Source organism: Phascolarctos cinereus, unplaced genomic scaffold, assembly GCF_003287225.1.
Source record: "Phascolarctos cinereus isolate Bilbo 61053 unplaced genomic scaffold, phaCin_HiC Scaffold_2;HRSCAF=192, whole genome shotgun sequence".
In the NCBI taxonomy this organism is placed as follows: domain Eukaryota; kingdom Metazoa; phylum Chordata; class Mammalia; order Diprotodontia; family Phascolarctidae; genus Phascolarctos; species Phascolarctos cinereus.
Genome location: NW_027555625.1, coordinates 214567033 through 214587606, shown reverse-complemented (window position 1 = coordinate 214587606; position 20574 = coordinate 214567033). Strand labels below are relative to the sequence as shown.

Genomic DNA, 20574 nt, shown 5'->3' with positions numbered 1-20574 from the left:
ATCATCCAAGGAATTTCAACGGGATAATATAAACTAGAAGGTGGGTAAAGAACTCAGCCATTGCCTCTAACTACCAGTGAGGCAACTTCTCCCAGTCCAGGACATAGTGGACTGGAAACACAGTAACTTTGTTGAACACAATGTGAATAAAAATCCCACAAAGAACAATGACATGAGGGTGAAGGCTATTAATGTTTTGGTCAGATCTCTGGCCTGGTTAGTAAGGTCAAAATGATCACTGAGGATCATCAATAGGTAATCTAAATTATTATAACAAATTTGCTGCCTCACGTCACAGAAATGATCCTCGGTTCTTAAAGGTTAAGCCAATGTAGTACAAGTTCTAGCAGATTCTAGAATTCTGGAAAGACTTCCAAGTATGATCATAGTAACAAGATTGTGCCTGCTACTCAAAGACCAATCAGGCTTAAGTATGAAGAAGCTCATCAACAGAAGGCTAGCCAGGAGGTAATTTCTTTTTCTGGTCATGGCACCCCAACTATTTCCCTTCGATATAGTCCCATTATCTGACAGTGGTCAATATGACCCCTCTGTCACCTGAACACTCATATCTTAAGCGATGACTTTAGTTTTTGTAGGGTGGAATTCCCAAGGGACCCTCCAAAAGGTTACTGGGATTAGGTTACTAAAAAAAGAAAAGTCATATTGACAATGACTAAAAGTTATTGCAAGTTGTAGGATGTTTTGAGCTCCCTCTATTAGTGAAATGGCTGTTATGTCTTATCTAAAGAGCACATTCTAGTGAGGTGGATCTTAGAATTGAGATGTAATTAAATGCTCTGAAATTTTCTAGATTTAAAAACTTAAAGCAGGAGACACATTTATACAGATTACTAGTGAGCTCTTAAATTTGAGAGGGGTGGGGCAGAATGGAACAGGTAGAAATGATTACTACAGCATTCAGGTAGCATTGTGTAATGGATAAGGGGCCTAGCACTGGAGTAAGACTTGAGTTCACGATCTATTTCTTGATACACACTGGTAGTGCAAATGTAAGTTACAAATTACTTATCAGGAAAAGGAGTTTCTACTAAGAGTTTCCCCACAGCAAAGAAAACATAAGTCTTAACCATGAGTACTCCTCATGCCCTCCTCCCCCCAAAAATACTACCAGACTCTCAACACCACCATTTGTAACAAAAACCCTCTCCTCTCCAACTACTAGGCAAGGTGCTCAGGATCTATACTTACCAATCTCTATAGTGTTTAATATCAGTTTCAAATTAAGGAGGATGAATGGAAGGCTGTATTTGGGCCACACCACAGATACTTTTAAGCGTACTGTAATGCCATTTGGGCTCTGTTATGCCACTTCAGTCTTTGAATATTTCATATTGATTGTATATCACCACAGAGACTATATCTGGACAGTATTCTAATTTATTCAACAAAATCCAACACACAGTCTTTATCCTGTCAGCACTGGTCTGCCTCCAGGTACATAACCAGTACATCAAGTTCAAAGAGTACATATTAACACTTATAAATGTAGAGTTCTATAATCTCTTTATAGACTGGAGAAAAATCTAGCTCAATCTCCCATTCAACAAAGAAATCCTTTCTATAACACTCCTGACAGTCATATAGCCTCTGCTTAAATACTTCCAATGATAAAATCTTCATTCCTTATGAAATCCTTGAAGCAGTCTATTTCTTTGTTCTAATGGAACTTCTACCTGTTGTTCCTAATGTCTGAAGCAATACATAAGAAAAGTACTTCTTCCCACATAAAAGTCCTTTCAAATACTGGAGGCCATCATGTCTCCTCTCCCCTATCATTTTATTTTTCACTATTCCAAGCAAAGTATCTCCAAAACCTTCAACAGTTCTTTTCATAATTTCTACACACTTAACCAACCTGATCATCCTTCTCTGAATGTACTCTAGTTACTAAGACTCTCTTAAAATATGGCACACAGTATTGAATATGATATTGACATTTGTGGGCTGACCGGTGCAGGGTACAATGGAATGATTACTTCCTTTAACTGGGACACATTTTTTTTTTAATCAGCTTCATTAGACTGTTGGTTCACCTTGACCCTAGTAAGCTAACCAAATTCCCAAGCTTTTCGGATATTATCTTACCTCCTTTCCCCACCCAAAGGAATTACAATGGATCTGCAAAATATTCTCCTAGACTGACAACCCAGAGGTAGCTAAGGACTTCACATAGTTCTTGGGATTCTTATTCAATTCACTGTGAAGAAACTTAGGTTTTATAGTCCCTGAAGTACCTTTGAGACACTAAGACACCAATTAGCCCTGATTTGGAGGTAATCAGGGACCAACTATATCTTATGGTCAAAATCTGAAGTACCTATGTCTTGTTAGATCAGTTGGAAGGACACAAAAAGGTGTAATTGTGTCTTTACCTTTTCTGTACATTATCATCTACAGAACTAGGAGAAGAACGATGTGCTAACAAACATATTTAAATTCTGGCAACTTTTCTGAAGGGCTTTAACATCTAAATCATGTTATCATGTGATTGTCAAATCACAACTTGCAGATCACAGAGAGACTACACTGGCTCATTTCTTTATCTTAACTTTCCAATCCACCATATAGGTAGTTTTAGGATAAATAAGCTAATACTGTCAAGGAATCTGTGATACACATCACAGTTGGCAAAAGAAACAACCCTAATCAGCAATCCAGTCCCAACTAAATCTTATAAGGTTAATAATCTACAAGTGATGGTCAACTGGAGCCTTGGCACAGGAGAGGATAATTTCCTCAACAAATCACTCTCTGAAGGGTTGAAGAGTTGTGAGAAAAATAAGAACAGACTACTCCACATTTAATCCAGTGTCTGTCAAAGTAAGAAAGATGCTATCATTTGGGCAACGTGGATTAAGCAAAAGCTTCCACCTCGTCATCTGTAAAGTCTGGTGGTTATGTTCTCATTCAAATTCTGCTCCTACCAAAAGATGGAAGCCATCAATACAGCCCATGACTACGCATCTGATTTTACACAAGGTTTTCAACCTCTATGGAATCCTGGACAAGTTCACATTTGACAGTAAGCATCAATTCAGTTTCTGTTATATACTCTTTTCTGTTTTCCAGCTCAAGATTCATATAACCCTAACAACAACACTGTAAAGAAAAACAACTTTGAAAGACTTAAGAACTCTAATTAATGCAACAAGAAAACTCACCTCCAGGAGACCAACAATGAAGAGGTGAAGGATTCAAGTTGTAGATAAGACATACATTTGTGAACATGACTGACTTGCAGGACTGTTTTGCTTGACTATGATTATTTGTTACAAGCACTGTGCTTTTCTTTCTTCTACTGGGGATGGGGATTATTGGGAGAGGGAAGAAGGGAACTTATAACAGTATTGCTAAAGGGGGGAGGGGCCTGAAGCATTTTTTAAATGAACAGTAGTTCAAAAGGAAAGAGACAAGCAGGCCAGCTTTGAAAGTAACATGTTGAATTTATTATAATTTTTTTAAAGCAAGCAGCACATGATAAATTCAGGGTTTCACATATAATCTTTTTTTTCTGTTCTATTTGTATAAAGAAATATTAAGTTCAGAATGAAAAAAATTAAAAACAAATTTCATTTGATGTTAGCTCATCATCCCAAGATGAACAGGCAGACCAAATTAAGTAATCTAAACCTGCAGCAGTACCGACCTCCTAAAATAAATGGCTCATTCTGATTAATTTCCCTTACAAATGAGTTCCATTTTTCCCTCCATATAAAACAACTCCTATTTCCTCCTTGCTACTTTTCAATCTCTTAGTGCTACCTTTACACCCCACTGCTCTACAACAACCTGGCCAATCTCCAAGCTAAGCTTTAAAAACCTGCAACAAGCTAAGCCTCTGTATAAAGCTCACATCAACAAGTGGCAGATGTCTAGAAAGCCCAAAGGGAGTCTAGCTCAATTTTCCTACACTGTCCAAATAGTCAATACAAAAATCTGATGGGTTGGAAAAGATCTCAGAGGCCATCTAGTCCAACAAACAAATGATTTAAAGATCCCCACTATAACAGCCCCAACAAATCATCACACAGCCCTCACCTGAGACAATGGAGGTGAACTCAGATTAATTGCAGTAACAATCTCAGTCCCAAAGACTGAAATACAATCTAGTCCAGTCTCAAAGAACACGACATGACAAACTTACTTCCTCTTGGTAAGAAATAGTAGGACTAGGGGGCAGAATGTTGTAGCTGTTTTTGGATGACGTCTCTGTTGGTCAATTTTGCTTAACTGTTTTCCTTTGTTACAAGTGTGGGTCCAGTTTAGGGAGGGAGTATTTTCTTCAGAGCATGCACCCCCAAATTCCTTCAACTGCTCCTCATATGGCATGGCATCAAGGCTCCTCAGCATCCTAGTTACCTACTTATAAATATCTTTCCTAAAATGTGTTGTGTAAAATGGAACACAATATTTAAGGAACGGTCTGGAAAGGGCAGAATGCAAGACTGTCATCTTATTCCTGAATGCTATTCCTCTCTTAATTTAAACTAAGATCAAATTAACTTTTTTGGCTAGCCATATCATCACACCTTTGACTCCTATCAAGCTTGTCGTTAACTAGTCCCATTCCCGTCTTTTTTTTATTTTTTGATGAAGCAATCAGGGTTAAGGGTTAAATGACTTGCCCAAGGACACAGAGCCTAGTAAGTGTTATGTGTCTGAGGCCGGATTTGAACTCAGGTCCTCCTGACTCCAAGGTCGGAGCTCTATCTACTGCGCCACCTTACTGCCTCCCCATTCCCATCCTTTTAAAATGAATTATCCAGCCACACTTACTCCATCTTGTACTTAAGAAGCTGCCCTTCAGAAGTGAAGTATAGGTCATTTATCCCTATCAAATTTATCTTACTAGAACTGGTACCAGCTGAAATCTTTTTGCATCCTGATTATGCCATATATCAACCTGTTTTGTACCATCTGCAAAACTTATAAGTATGACTTCTATGCCTTCACTCAAACTGACTAAAAAAAAAAAGGTTAACTAGCAGAAGGTCAACACAGATGTCTTGAGCATTGTGTTAGAGACATCTTTACAGGGAAGTCTCTAGATCAGGAGTGGGGAACCTGCAGCCCTGAGATGACATTTGGCCTTCTAGGTCCTCAAGTGTGGCTCTTTGACTGAATCCAAGCTTCACAGAATTTGTTCTTGCGCTTGCTGCACTGTAGAGTTTGTTCTGTGAAGTTTGGATTCAGTCAAAGAGCCACACTTGAGGACCTAGAAGGCCAAATGTGACCTCAGGGCTGCAGGTTCCTCACCCCTGGCCTAGATTCTATCACAACCAGCTGAATGAGTACTTCAATCTACATCACCAGCTGGCTCATGGAATGAGGTGTCTTACTGCGATCTCTAAGGAGGTCCTGTCCTAGGGTTGACTTAACCATGTCCCTAAGGAACATGGGTGACAGAGTAGAAGCTTAAATTGGGGAATATTAGTTTCTGGAGATAGAAGTCTTCTTTTACAAACAACAATATTAATAATTTACACACATTTATTTCACTTTAAGATTTACAAATCTTTTCTCTTTAACAGAGATAATGAATATTCTTGGGCTGACTAAAGAGGCTCAAGCTGCTCTTAGGTGATCTACTATAGATACCTATGGCTCTTTAAGGTAAAAAAAAAATGGTCCATAAAGAGTGGCTGACCAACTAGCTATGAAATTGCCTCAGTTGATCAAGCTTCTCCTAAAACAGTTACTTTCCAAAGTGTTCCTTATATAGATGGACCTAATAAATATTTTCCTGGGTATCTGGGAAATATATCTTAACACTTCAGATCCAGATTCTTTCCTGGATAGTCTAGGTAAAGCAACTAGATCAGATCTACCCAATTCCACACCAACCCTAGCTTTCCTGACCAATCTTGGATTACATACTGCCTCATTATGATTACCTCAATGGTTTTATGTTCTGTTCCTGCAACAAGGTTTTGTTATTTAACCATGACAGGTCTTCTTGATGACATTTTCACTTAAGCTGATATGAAAAAATCAAACTGTATTGTCTAAGTACTACATCACAACATAGGTGGTAGAGAGAAATGAACACTCATAGGTATACTGAACAATGCAAAGAAATCACTATGTGATGTGCCACGAATGAAGTATAAAGTAGATAATAAAAGGTGAATTTAACCACATTATATACAGTTTAAAAATGCTTAAATCTGTCCAAAAGCTATAGACTTTTTAAAGGCACATAAACTCTATTAGCCTAGATCCAACATTTCAGAACTCCATTTATCTAGTACAAATTAACTGTTCTCTTTATAGTTTTAACAAAAAAAATCTTTATACTATGAAGAAAAAAGATAGCACCTTATACTTCAATCACTTAGCAGTTGTAACTTGATTTATACAAGTGACACCAGAACTGCCATTGATTAAGTTCATAGAACCATAAAAATTTAGGGCTAGAAGGAACCTCATATATTATCTAGTCCATATTATCTAGTTCATTTCTTATGAAGGAATTGAGGCTCAGAGTGATTAACTTGCTCAAGGATACAGAGGTGGAAAGCCAAGACTAGAAATAAGGCCTTCTATCTCACCCAGTGCTCTTTCTCAATTACATGTTTAAATAGTGTAAAATGATGCTGATCAAGTTATCAATACAGATATTCTCCATTTAAAGCAAATTTATTTTTACCAGAATACCAAATTTCCAGAATTGACAAAGTAGGACACTAAGAAATTTCAGGCTGGGTTACAGTGGCACTCATTATTGAAGTGTGCTACAGTAGCCCAACTCTCTGAGACACTGTAAATATATACCAAAAAAAAAGGGGGGGGAAGCAAGCAAAAAAAGTAGTTGCACTAAATTCTAGGAGGTATAAGTGTGGAGCCAGGGGATTCCCAGGCATGGCAGATGTTCCTGTGTTCTTGGAAAAGGGTAGAGGTGATTAGGTGATTACACTTCAAAAAATACTATAAAAGCAGTCCCTGTACTACAATGCCAGCATTTAACAGGCCTGGCCATCATCTTATCCTCTTTCTTTAAGTAGGAAATTACAACTCATCAAGCTGGAAAACTTTTCCCAGAAAATACATTGTAAATTTTATAGTAACATTACTAGGAGGGATAATGGTTGGCTTTAAAAAAAAAGAAAAAAACACATATCACAATCAATTTTGTTGTAATTCATTTAAATCCATAAAGCAAAAGTGATTGTAATATCTCACTACCCCCTCCAAAAAATTTCCTTATGAACATGCCAGGATTTAAATTGCAGATATCTGATCTAAAGACATACTTTTCCACAGAGATGCACAGGACACTTTTACTCCATTTAGAAATTTAAATCACTCCTTGAGTAGAAAAAAAATTTAATGCTTGATAAATAGCAAAATCAAATATCTGAATACATTTGGTGCAAGGCACCTAAGTATTGTGCTTGTCAGATATTGTACTGAAGATTTTAAAACTGAATTCAATAGCTGGGAAATCAACTACTAGACTATGCTAACGCAATCTAGCACACACAGGATGCACAAATAACAACCACTACCATGACATTTTTTAGTCAAATTAAGTCTAATTTAGTCTAAATTAAGCAAGAGGAAAGAAAACGAATTACCATTTAAATAGTGGAATTGTAGGAACAGTAAGGGATTTTTAAAAAATTATTTCTTACTGAAAAAGATAAGTACAAAACAAGGTTGAATTTTTTAAAGCACTGTGAAACACAGTGGCAACTATTTGGCAATAACCATAAAAGACAAGACATGTTCCACAATCTTTGCAAACTAGCATCCTGCAAACAATCTTTGCAGCTGAAGGGCTAAAATCAACCCTATTTTGCCAAATTTGAATGTAAAGTTTATTATAACATGGTATTTAGTGACAAAAATTGATTTCATATACCTAAAAGCAATTTGGCATACTGTATGTAGCTTTGAAAAGCCAACTTATAAATTATAACATTATATTAATTTCTGTAACTGAAATAGTCTTCATATAAATATAAAACACATCCTCAACTATCTTACAAAGGAGCTGTTTTCCAAACTGAACATAAAAATACTAAGATGAAGTTAATGAGAAACAATCTACACATATGCACAGAGCAATAAGTTTAAATCAGACTAATTTGAGTTGTGTAGCCCTTTATTAGCAACTAAAATAGAAGGTATCTGTTGTACAACATGGGTAGTAGTTGACTATACTGGAGATTTATTATATTCTAATACAGATCATTTATAAATGCAATTTTCATTATTAAAAAGCTTCCACCCTTTTTTGTTTGTTTACAATTTGCAAAACTATTCTGAAAGCTGAATACATGTGCACAGGTCTGCAAAGAGTGCAAATTTAGAATATGGTAAATGCTTTACAGGTTGTATTTGAAGGACCATCTGCCACCATGACTTTACATCCATCATCACTTTTTTAAATTATAAAATATTTTGAAGCCAGCCTTCCTTCATTGTCCTAAACAAGAAAGCATTTTATAATGAGTTGAAATTAAGGAAGGACTACACCTACTAGAAAAGAGAAGAAAGTTCTATTAATTTTGAGGTTTCAGTATCCCCAAAGACCAGGAACTGTATCTTTGTAAGGGCTAGGCTGGGACCCCATTTAGAGAATGAGTATGTGCAGGTGGTATCCCTGAGTATTCAGAGCTTCAGTGGACTGTAAGTGCTCCAGCTGCATAACTCACTGAACTGTCTTGCCAGTTTCTACACTGGCTTGACTGGGCATAATTCAAAAATGAAAAGCTCATATTCATTCCATTCTTCTGGAGCTCTGTGATAGCCTAAGGAGAAGAGGGGGAGAAAAAACATAGTTAGGACACAAATTATACATGAAATAGGGACTGTTAAATAAGTAATCAGTGACTATCTCTTCAACTTCATCAATAGTTTCTAAACCTATTTACCTTTCACCCTTCTTTTTTGTTTCTTAAAAGATTTGGGGCTGCTTTCACATTAAATAGGGTTAGTAAATAATATTCTGATGGTTTTTTTCTTCAAAGTCTTTCCTCAAGTTAGCAACTATTATCACTGTGGAAAATACTCACCTCATCATTGGTCAAAACAATAAATGTCAGTCACCTTAAATTTTAGTTCTTCTTTTTCCCTACATTAAAGAGGCTCCTCTTAAAATACCCATCTCCAGGCCCTCATTAATTTTAGCCTCAAAGATAAATTTCTGATTATTTTACCCTTGAACTATGGAAGACTTTCCCTTACCAGTTAACTCAATGAAATGCTGATTCAGTTTAGGTTCATCTATAATATTTTGATGCCCTGATTTCCAAAATTCAAATGAGATAATATATGTAAAGTATTTTGCAAACCTCAAAGATCTATAAAGCTCAGTTGTTTTTCATTTTTTAAATATATAAGCTTAGTCCCAGTACTAACTGCTTCCCTCAGATGTAATTCATTCACTAAAAAAGTATTAAGTGTTTTCAAGATGCCAGGCATTGTGGTAGGTGCTGTGGATACAGGAAGAAAACCAAAACAAACTAAGAAACCACTTCAAGGGACTAACATTCTACTAATTAACATGCAATTATTAAGTAAAGATAAAATATAATACAAAACGATTTTGAGGGAAGCAGTAGCAACTGAGGAAATCAAGAATGGACTCATAGATGAGGTGGCACTTGAGTTAAGAAGGGAAAAAAAACTCAGTTTAACTGAGTTTGGATTCTTACAAACTGCCAATATATATCCCTGCAGGCAATACAAAATCCTTAATCCAAAATGTCCCCTCTGTACCAACCACTGTGACCATATTACTTGAAATCATCTCCTTAAAAATCTTCAACTGATTACTTCCAAATCACACTGGACACACTGGGTATCAACATTCTGATGTCAAACTCTGCCCATTTATATTCTCCTTCACGTTAAATTTTTCAACTCTAAAACATAACTTCAGAGCTGAAAGAGATGTGGCAATCATAGTTTAAGCCCCTCATTTTTGGAAAGAAGAATATTAAAGTAAAGCTGCCAGGTCTCACAACTAGTGAAACCAGGATGAAAACCCCAAATCTCCTGGCACCTAATCTGATTCTGTGTCCCTTCTTTCATTCTTATTAATTACCTACTCTTATTATTTGTTCTACATTTTTTCTGCTTACTAAATTAGTTTCCTTCTTCCTCTTAGGATATCTACTCCACTCTCTTACTGTTACACTGCCTCTCTAAAGTCTGTCTCACCAAAATTCTTGGTCCTTTCTCCTTCTTCTGATAAAACCACAATATAAGAAGATTGAATGTTATATACCTTTTTAAGACAGTTCCTAAAGAACAGGAACTAATCTTTTGTTTACTCTACATATGATCTACAAAAATGCAGCTTCTAATCAATATAATCTTTGAAAGGACGCCCTGGTAAGAGTTTGCAAAAGGAAATGGAATTTGATAGAATGCCAGAGCTGGAAAAAAACCATAGCTATCTATTCCAATCCTTTCATTTTATAAAGGCAGGTACTCAAAACTAACCTGAAGAGTATGACCGGCTTGCTAACAGTCACAATAGCTATCACGTACAGCCAGGAATAGTGCAGTGAGTGCTCCTTCCACAATGCTACATACATTCTTTCACTGAGATGACCAACAACTATAAGATAGCTACTCCATTCTGACAGCTTAAAAAAATATGTTTGGCCTCAGACATTTGACACCTACTAGCTGTGTGACCCTGGGCAAGTCATTTAACCCCAGTGCCTAGCCCCCCCCAAAAAAAGTTTAACTGTGCTATCATTTTAAAGGCAAATTAGAAAAAAGGTACTATGAGTATGTCCAGTCATGAATTAATGCCAATCACTTCATTCTGGATGGGGACAAACTCTAAAGTCAAGGTTTCACAGGAGTACTCACATTTAGCAACACCCCAATGGGATGTCTTCCACATATTGTGTTATGGTATTTCTTCAAGTAATTGCTAAAAGATACGGGGTCTAGTTGTTCTATAATACTCATGCCCTGGGGGGGTGGAAAAAAAAAAGAAAACCTTATTACTTTTAATTAGGCGTGGGAAATGTTCCTTTAAATAGCTAAGTATCATAATTGATTTTTTAAAACACCAAATAAATTTAGTGAAATATCAAATTACAGTAATATCTCTTATAGTCAACTATCAATTACCTATGCAGTAATCTACAGAAACATCTTAATCCTTTATTCTGATCAAAGGCATGTTTCTGACTCTGGGCTGTTCATATTCCCTGAGCACACATCATTTTTCTATTTTGTTTATTAGGCAAATGCTACAATACATTCTAAAGTTAAATATAAATATTTCAATTGTTTGTTATATTTCAATATTTATGTCACCATTATCCTTTTGCAGGAATAACTGACTACAAACTTTTATTATTTATATAACATTTCTCGAACACCCAAAGTGTGCAAAACACTGTAAACGTAGCAACAACAATCCCTAAGGAATGAAACACTCGACCATTTGCCAAAAGATTCGCTATTAAATGAGAGGGAACCAGAAAAGGGAGTAATTACGAATTAAAATTAGTAAGTTAGAGTTATTTTTAAAGAAGGTAAAACCCACAGGTTGATGGTAGCAAAAAAAAAACTCTTTTACAAACAAAAGGTAGAAAGAGGTTTTGAACATTTCCACTTCTCCTTGGAAGAGTGATTCTTCATCCATTTAATTCAGGACTATCTAAGATAGAAGCATTCTGCACATGACTGGTGGTTAACAAATATTTGTTGGATTACTAATCGACCAGACTCAATACTAGGAAGGAAAACCTAGGTGCTTGCTCACATTAATCTTTAATATAAATTATAAAGAATCATAGAATTTGGGAGCTAGAAGAAACTATATAAATCATTTAGTCCAAGTGCTTCATTTTAAAGATGAAAAACCTAAGGCCCATGGTCCCAGTTCTCCTGACTTCAAGTCTGTTATTTCTACTATGTGTGAGTTCATTACATCACCTGCTTATATACAGACACTAACAACTTTTGCTGCTATTAGCCTAAATAAAATAATTAAAATGAGATCCAGACTAATCCAGACCAAAGGATGTTTTATCATCCAATTTCATTTTTTATGTCAAATGCATGTTAGGTGTTCAGTAAAGTAGATTAGCACATGTCAAGAGAAATAAAAGGTAGCTAAGAAATTACATCAAGAAAGAGCTAAAAGTTCATTGAAATACACTTAATGCTTGCTTTCATTTCATGGAATAATTTAAATGAACTACATAAAATATCTGAGAATAATTTATTGAACAACTATAATATAATAGTAATATAAATAAGGGAGGGGAAAAGTGGAATAAAGCAATAGGTATGGTGTGCATTTGTTTTTGTAAAACAGTTTTCTTTCAAGGTGGTTAAAATATTTCAAATACATAATATCACTAGATCTCTTGAATCTTCTAATTGACTATTATTCTATCTCATTATCATACAAAGGATTCTTTGTACATTGGAACCTGTTACTGTAAATAATGACCTTGACAGTCTACACTATGAGGAACATTTGAAAGTTTTTTTGCATTTCAGTAACCAATTCCCTTTGGATATAGTTGTAGGTCTCTGCCTTAAACTGAATTATATTCTATAACAAAGAGGGTTATAATGAGGTTAGTATAACTTTCCATTTTAATAACAAAGCATTTTAGGCAATAGTTTTATTTCTTCATTTTACAAAAGTAAAGCAATTTTTTTGTTTCATAAAAGCAACCTAAGGAATCCAATCATACTTTCAGACAGAAAAACACGAACCTATAGAATAAGAGAAAAAAATGATTAAACAGGAGGATATATAATGACTGAACAATGGTTAATGAACCATAGCACTGAGGTAAAATATCTGGAATGATAAGAAATACTGAATCTGAGATAAAATTTTAATGAACTGGATGTGTCATTTACCTGTTAATACTTAAGTCATTACAATCCTACTCATCTATTCTTCAGCAAATATGTACTTAGTGTACTGTTTTTATTTCTTTGTTTTTGTAAAGCAAATATGGCCACCATCTCAAAGTAAACTGCCAGTATCTGAGTTTCATAGATTAAGTAAATTTATTTTAAAAAAACTTTGATAAAATAACAAAATGAGATCACAAAATATCAGCAAACTGAATACAGTACATTTGCCAAAAAACAGCTATGGAATCAAATGACCCTCAACAACTAGTTCAATACAATTAACAAAATTATTTGACACTAAAGAAAACGTATCACAAAATGATGGCTTAAGAAAGTTTTCTTACCCTTCAAATATTTTTTCAAGAATAAGATGTAAATATGTTTCTACATGACTGAACATATATAACCTATATCAAATTGCTTAACGTCTTAGGGAGGGGGAAAGTAAAGAAGGGAAGGAGAAAATCTGGAAATCAATTTATTTTTTTAAATGAATGTTAAAAATTATCTATAGATGTAACTGGGAAAAAACAAAACACTATTAAAAAAAAGAATATATTATCAATGAGTGGCAATTTCAGGCAAATGTATTAACTTTCCAGACACTGGGAATATTTGGAATCTGATCCCTTTAAATCCAAACCAGTTTAAAACATACTAAAATGTGTCCCTATCCATTCATTTCTAAGAAATGAAGTTTCCTTCATACACAACAAAAATCTCAGATACCACAATCTACTCTGAAGTGATAGCAGCATCATCAAGACAGCCTAGGCTTAGTTTGAAACAAAAACTAAGTCCTTTATACCTTTGCAAAATCTAACCCAGAAAGTAAACTCAACTCACAGTGTGGTGGGGAGAACCTCTAATTGCCAATGTTCACGTGGTATTCTTGGCTAAATATATTTTATAAATCAACATATTTTATATGTTAATGGTTTTCGATAAGACCTGCAAGTTCTGACCTTGATGTGGCAACAAAGAGGAATAAACATTGTTCCTCTATATATGTATGACAAGGCCAATTCTAGCCAATTGAATCAGAAATTACCACCTGAAGGAAAAATTAAGTTCCCCAAATATAACAACCATGTGGCAATCAGTAGCAGAACATTTTCAAGAGTGTTCAGATATAAGACCACAAACTATAAAAACTATTATCTACTCATACCATATATACTATCATAGACTTAAATAATTTACCAAATCATTAAAATTAACATTTATTTTGCATTTTTAAATGGGACATAGATTTATATGGATGAGAAGAAGGGTTATGTTCTGCTTTTTTTTTTTAAAGAAGGATAGCTCCAATGTTGCATGATATCTTAGAACAAGGGTCAGCAAACTATAGCCCTAAGGCACAACATGGCCCCTCTAGCCTGTGATCCGTTTTGCACATTTCTGTATTTGAAAATGGAAAAAAAAAAAAAGGAATCTTAGATCTTAAATCTTAGATTTCTGGGGAAAAAAAAAACAAACAAGTAGGCTAAGTTGTGGGCCATAGTTTACAACCCCCCAGGTCTAGAACAAAGGGCCAAATCTTATAAGATGAAATTTCATAGGGAGAAATGTATACTTGAGGTTTTTGGTGCTGGTGTTGATGGCAGTGATGGTGATTGCAGTGGTTGTTGTTTTTAATGAGCTGTATCTAGAATGGGAAGATATAATTATTCCCTTTGGATATAGTTTCACAGTTTATGTAAAAAAAATCTAGTAGACTGCAAGCTCGATGAGTCAACAGTAGACTATAGCCACAAAAGCTAACGTGATCTTAGGCTAGGCTACATTAATAAAATAAGGGAAATGGCTGGCCAGTTAAACTTTATCCTAATTGGACCACCTCAAGAGTAATGTGTTGAATTTTGGAAATCACATTTTAGGAAAGAAATTGCTAATCTAGAGATCATCCAAAGAAACTAGGATACTGAGGGCAGGCCAATATGAAGATCAACAAAAAGAAGGGAGAATGTTTAGCCCAGAGAAGAAAAGTCTTAGCAAAGTCATGAGAGCTATCTTCAAAGCTATATAAGAGCTGTCATACCGAAGAATAAAGAATTTAACTTGTTTAATAGGCCCCCTATTAAACTGAGAGAGAGGGTCAACAGGTAGAAATGCAAAGAGGTAGATCTGGTTTGACACAAATAAAAATTTTCCAACAATGAGAGACAGTCAAAATCAGAATCAGCTACTCTGGGAAGTAATGGGTTGTGCTTCATTGAAAGTCTTCAAGTGGATGCTGAATAATCATTTTGGTCAAGAACGTAAGTAGTAACTGATGTTCAGGTACAAGATGAACTAGAGGACCTAACAAGTCTCTTCTAATTTTTGAGATTCTTAATAAACTTCTATAACAATTTCCTATTCAAATTCATAAGGTAGTAGTGAGGTATAGAAAGATTCCCTAAAAAGAATGCTCTATGAAATTTTTGTGCCATAAATGATAAAATAAAATCTATTATCAAGAGAATATGCATTGCTATACCACCTGTTCTGGGGGGGAAAAGTGCCAAATGTCGCTGCCAATTTGTACCTTCTGCACAAAATGGACAGAACAGAAGAAATGACAATAAATTGAAACTCAAATTTACAAAGTAGTTATTTGTTAAAAATCTTTACTAATAAATAGAGCAGAGAAAAAGTTGTAATATGCTGCAATGAAACAATGGCTTGTACTTCTAAAAATAGCTTTAAAATACATCACATACAACTTGTCTACTTATGAACTATTTTAAAATAACATCCACATTTACAAATGAGTCACCTATAGCTTTCAAAAATCCATGTTATACTGTATCTTCTGATCTGGTTACAATAGGTACTCAAACAACAAACATTTTTTTTTAAAATTATAAACAGTTCTATCACAAGAAGCCTTTCATTATCTACTGTGGAGGGGCCCCCTGAACTTGCTGAGTTGCCGCATTTTCCAGAGATAAAGTCCCTCCCTCCTCCCCCAGTTTCCCTTCTCCCCACCAAACTAACGTAACAGTGATCTTTTGCAACTTAAGCCTATTAAACTTTCAGCCCTTGAAGCCAAGTCAGCTACAAGCTGGCTCTAGCCAGTCTAGCCAGACTGATAAACTGTGCAGCTAAGACCCTTTCAAATAAGCAGACCATCCTTCCTCCATGGTCCTACTTTTCCATACCCTCCTGCTCCCTTCTCACTTCCCCTCCCCTACTGCTCTCTTCCTCCTCTCACACCACTCTCATTTGGAAGGAGATTGTCCTCCCATGAGACCTTCTCTTTTTGTTGTACCTCACAAATATCCAAGACTCTGCTGTAGGGTGGGCTCCTTGGTATAAGGAGTTCCCACTGCATGTACCTGTCTCCTGTAATAAATCAAGTTACTACCCATCATGAATTGTGGTTAATACACACTTTTAAAAATTATGGCTAACCATTTTTTTCAACAAATCAAAAATCTGGGAGCTCTAATTTGTAGTCCTATCTATTCTTCCTTCTTTGTATCCCACTATGTACTTTATTCTACCAAGTAATATATTTGTAATCTTTCCCCCAACTGCAAAATTAATAAACTTTTTGAGATAAGGGCATTTTAGAGTTAAGAGACATTAATGTTAAAAGAATGAGAAAAGGCTGAACTTATCTCAATATTTTACTGATTTACAGATTGTGGCAAAGAAATGAAATTTTCTAGTAGCACAGTAAGATTATCGGAGTTTGGAGCATGGCTTAAAGAACACACTAATCCCAAATTTTGTAATTTGAAAACATTCTTTTCTGTGTTTCCACAGAACGAAAATGTTTACAACAGTCCTGCTTTAGTTATGGAGAAAAGGTCTACCCCTCCTTGCCACCACCAACACCTACTGTTGACCAAGTGACCATAATCAGCAAGAAAGAGGTTCTAGGAGTAGCTAGCACCCCTGACACTAGAGGGATTTCACTGAAATACTAAGCCTTATTACAATTTATAAAACAAAACACACTGTCATCTTAGAAAACAGACTCCTCAAAAAAAAAAAAAGATAACCATGATCTAAACAATGTATTTATAATTTAATTATATCATAAATAACATAAAAGTATACATTTATGTAATTTTGTTTATATATTCTAGTATTAGTTCTTTTTTATGATATATCTAGCCAATTACTAATTTCACTTGTTCATTACATTAGTAACTGGCTAGTAAAACTTAAAACAGCCACAAAAACCATTTTAGCAGCTCCAAACTGCACACTCTCTCCAGGCCCCTTTACCTAAAAGACATGTCATTTTTTTGGGTCTCCCTTACACCTAAAAAATGTTAACTCTTGGCAACTAAATATGGTTGAAGACAAAAATTTTTCCTCAAAAAAGAAATAAAACTTCACTATAAAGGAAAATTCTGGAGTGAAAATGCAAAAGGGTTTTTTTCTGTTTGTTTGTTTGTTTGTTTTTAAATATCTACAGCCATTCAGTCTCCATAACCCTATATGGAAACATCTATGAACTAAAAACCATGTTCTCCAACCTACAGAATTATCTAGCATTGACTGACCAAGCCTCTCAATCAGCAACAAACTAAGAATGAGGCAGGCAAGAATTCATGCCCAGAAAGAATCACCCAGTACAAGTCTTTAACCAATTTTATTTTGGAAAATAAGCAAGAGGACCTGGCTTTTCTCATGAGAGGCATAATAAAAAATCCTTAATTAAATTTATTAGAATTCATTTGGGGCAGCTAGGTGGTGCAGAGGATAGAGCTCCAGCCTTGGAGTCAGGAGGACCTGAGTTCAAATCTGGCCTCAGACACTTGACACTTAACTAGCTGTGTGACCCTGGGCAAGTCACTTAACCCCAACTGCCTCACCAAAAAAAAAAAAGCATTCATTTTACCCTGACCTCTATACTAAGCTATATTAGTACATATATACTGGTTTCTATACAGATATTATCTTCCCATCGAGAAATAACTTACAGAGTTCTACTTTTCCAAAAAAATAAGTACTTCACAACTTTCTCCTTTTGTGAAAACTGAGGATATGGCGATTTGAGTTGGGATCACTTCAAGTAGCATCTTTTATGTATTGGAGGTGCCCACAACTCTGTTAGCTTACTCCATTTTTCAAATGGCAGAGCCTTTAACATCTTTTAATAATAGTCTTTATTCAGGATCCCTCAAACATGTAGAAACTACAATATGTACTAGGTTTCAGCTTTTCATTTTCTTGAGTTTTTCAATCTCTTGAATACCAGGAGCAAATTAAACCTTTTTACATTTTTCCTTAAGGATAAACAGTAGGATATGTAGGCAAATTTCAGATACTGCAAAGTAAATGCCCTAATTCCAACTGTCACCACATAGGGCTTCATCTGATATTATTTTCAATCTGTCTCCCTCTGCTCAGTTCTTCTCCCTGAGAACTTAACACTATTAGGAGTTTCATCCCATCTGTGGAAGGTGAACTAAAGATAACAATACTAACCATCCTGTTCCTGGGCATAATTTTTCTTCCAAATCTCCTTGATTCATGACTCCAGCCTTGAGTCTGACTTCCCCTACACTTAACCCCACTCTCTCCAATCTGGCAGATTCCTTGTCAAATACTTCCCCTTCTTAAAGTTCTATCTATGAAGTACACAAACTTTCCTATCAAAAGAAACTTAGATTATTTTACTACAACTCTATCTACATGTGTCCAATTCCTGGTTATCAACCAGCAATTACAGAATCAGATAACCCCAAAAGCATAAAGATACATCTCTCTGGCCCTGAGAGAAATCTATATTTCACATTACAATCTCATTAATGGGTCATGCTCATGTTGGGTATAGCCAGCCACCAAACTCGATGCCAATTTTCTTCTAACAAATTGCTGAGTTGTCTCTCCATCTAATACTTTGCATGAGAAGCAAGCAGGTTTAAAGCAGAACTATGCTACAATTCACTGCCACATTGTTCTATAGGATTATTCTAGTTGAACTCCCTAATTCTACAGAAAAGAACTAGGTTCCAAGATCACACAATAAGTTGGAGAATCCTAACCCAGATCCTCATCTGACGCTAAATCCTGCACATTCTACTACAGTAGACTTCCTCTCTGCTAGTTGTACCACATTACTTAGATATAAGTTAAAAAGTAATCTCCCTAACCTCTCCTATGGAGAGCATTTTGTATCTTCCAGTGCTGTTTCACATAATACTCTATGTAGTTATTTACCTCTGATTAGACTCTAAAAAAGATTATACTATATTTTTCCTTGTGTTCCCCAGCATGACTTTAGACTCTATCAACAAGCATTTATTAAGCATCTACTAAAAGGTAGACGTAACAAAGACAAAAAAGAAAGTCTCTGCCCTTAAGGAGTTTAAATTTTGTTGGGGGAGAATGTTACATATAAAAGACATAAAAACAATATTTGTTAAATGAATGTTGAGGTATACCATAAGATTTTTCACTCATCTCTAATCATCTTTGGATCTCATAGTAAGAAATTGCCTGTGACTCCAATTATAAAATATTGGTATAAATTGCAGGACAGATTAATGCTTCTTTTCAAAGCCTATATCATATTGCTAAAATTTTAGTGTAAAGGAATAATTTTATGCAAATGAAATTTCATTCCCAAATGGTATAAAAGCAGGACTGTGTCACAGACTTCTATTTAAACAATTTGGTACAGCTAGAGGATGAATTAATTAGGTGTGCCTCTCTTTCAGTTATATCAAACAAAAAAAGAATCATCTTCTACACAAATGACATGGTTTGATTACCTTGAACTAGGAAGCAACATAAGAAGCTAAGCCTGTTGACCAACTATTTTCAGAGACAGAGAGTATCTAAATGTAAATTATACTAAAACCAAAATTGTTCTTTTTGGCTAGACTTTCTCCAACATTTAGATTGATGGACCTCAATAACAAATAAATATCTAACATTCTGTTCTGATGCCTCAGCACAGTGTGGATGTGACTCTGAGTTCCTAGCCTAAACAAGTCAAGTGCAAATTCAGACAGTACCTGGCCCACTGTCTACTGTCCAAGGATTAACTTAGCTAAATTCAGAGAGACACTCCTCATCAGGCTAGGTGACCCACGGGATAGGATAATGAAATTTTAAGCCCTCAAAATTCTTGAATACTACCTACTAAGTAGAGAAAGTACTCATATTGACAAAATCACATATACTGCAAGTACTGAAGTATATACTAAATAACCCCAATGCAGCAGGTTAATTCACTCAACTATTGGAGGGTACATTTCTAATCAAAATCAAACATTCTACAGAGAGCAAGCTACAGTTATTTTATAGTAGAGGCAGCTCACTGGTAAAAGTTGCCCTAAAAATTTTTCGAGGCAAATTAGATCTGGTACAAAACTTTAGGCTTTCAAATGACCCAAAATGGTTAAGAAGATTAAATATTCCTTTATTAATAGCTCACACATTTATAGTATCTTTTTAAGATTTACAAATTTGATTAAAATACTGGCCCAACGCAAGGTCACTCCTACAGCTTACCTCCATGTGGAAACAAGTTTGTCCCCTAACTGGAAGAAAATACAAGTCAAACTTGTAAATCAAAGTCAACCTGCTTTGTGCACATTTGGTATTGAATAAATACAGCTCTATCTCTCATCAACAAACTAGAATATCAGCACTTCACAAATTAATCAAAGATTAAATGGGCACTAGCCTACACTTCACCTGAGAACTCAGCTCTCTAAGAGTAAACCTAACAAC

The 20574-nt window shown here is 35.3% G+C and overlaps 1 protein-coding gene and 1 long non-coding RNA gene across 4 annotated transcripts in view; one reads left to right on the top strand and one right to left on the bottom strand.

Moving 5' to 3' along the window:
* Positions 1 to 389: 389 nt before the first annotated feature.
* Positions 390 to 3139, top strand: LOC110198170 (uncharacterized). The gene is made up of 2 exons (XR_002321683.2): positions 390 to 468; positions 3094 to 3139. It is a non-coding gene; the product is annotated as an uncharacterized LOC110198170 (long non-coding RNA).
* Positions 3140 to 8113: 4974 nt separating this feature from the next.
* The window catches only part of MEMO1 (mediator of cell motility 1), a 127245-nt gene continuing 114784 nt past the window's right edge, over positions 8114 to 20574 (bottom strand). For all 3 annotated transcript variants that reach the window (XM_020972352.2, XM_020972353.2, XM_020972354.2), the window contains 2 exons: positions 10858 to 10962; positions 8114 to 8780 (listed from right to left, as the gene is read on the bottom strand). In XM_020972352.2, coding sequence (XP_020828011.1) covers positions 8649 to 8780; positions 10858 to 10962 — 237 coding nt within the window. In that variant the 3' untranslated portion in view covers positions 8114 to 8648. The remainder of the gene's footprint in view (positions 8781 to 10857; positions 10963 to 20574) is intronic.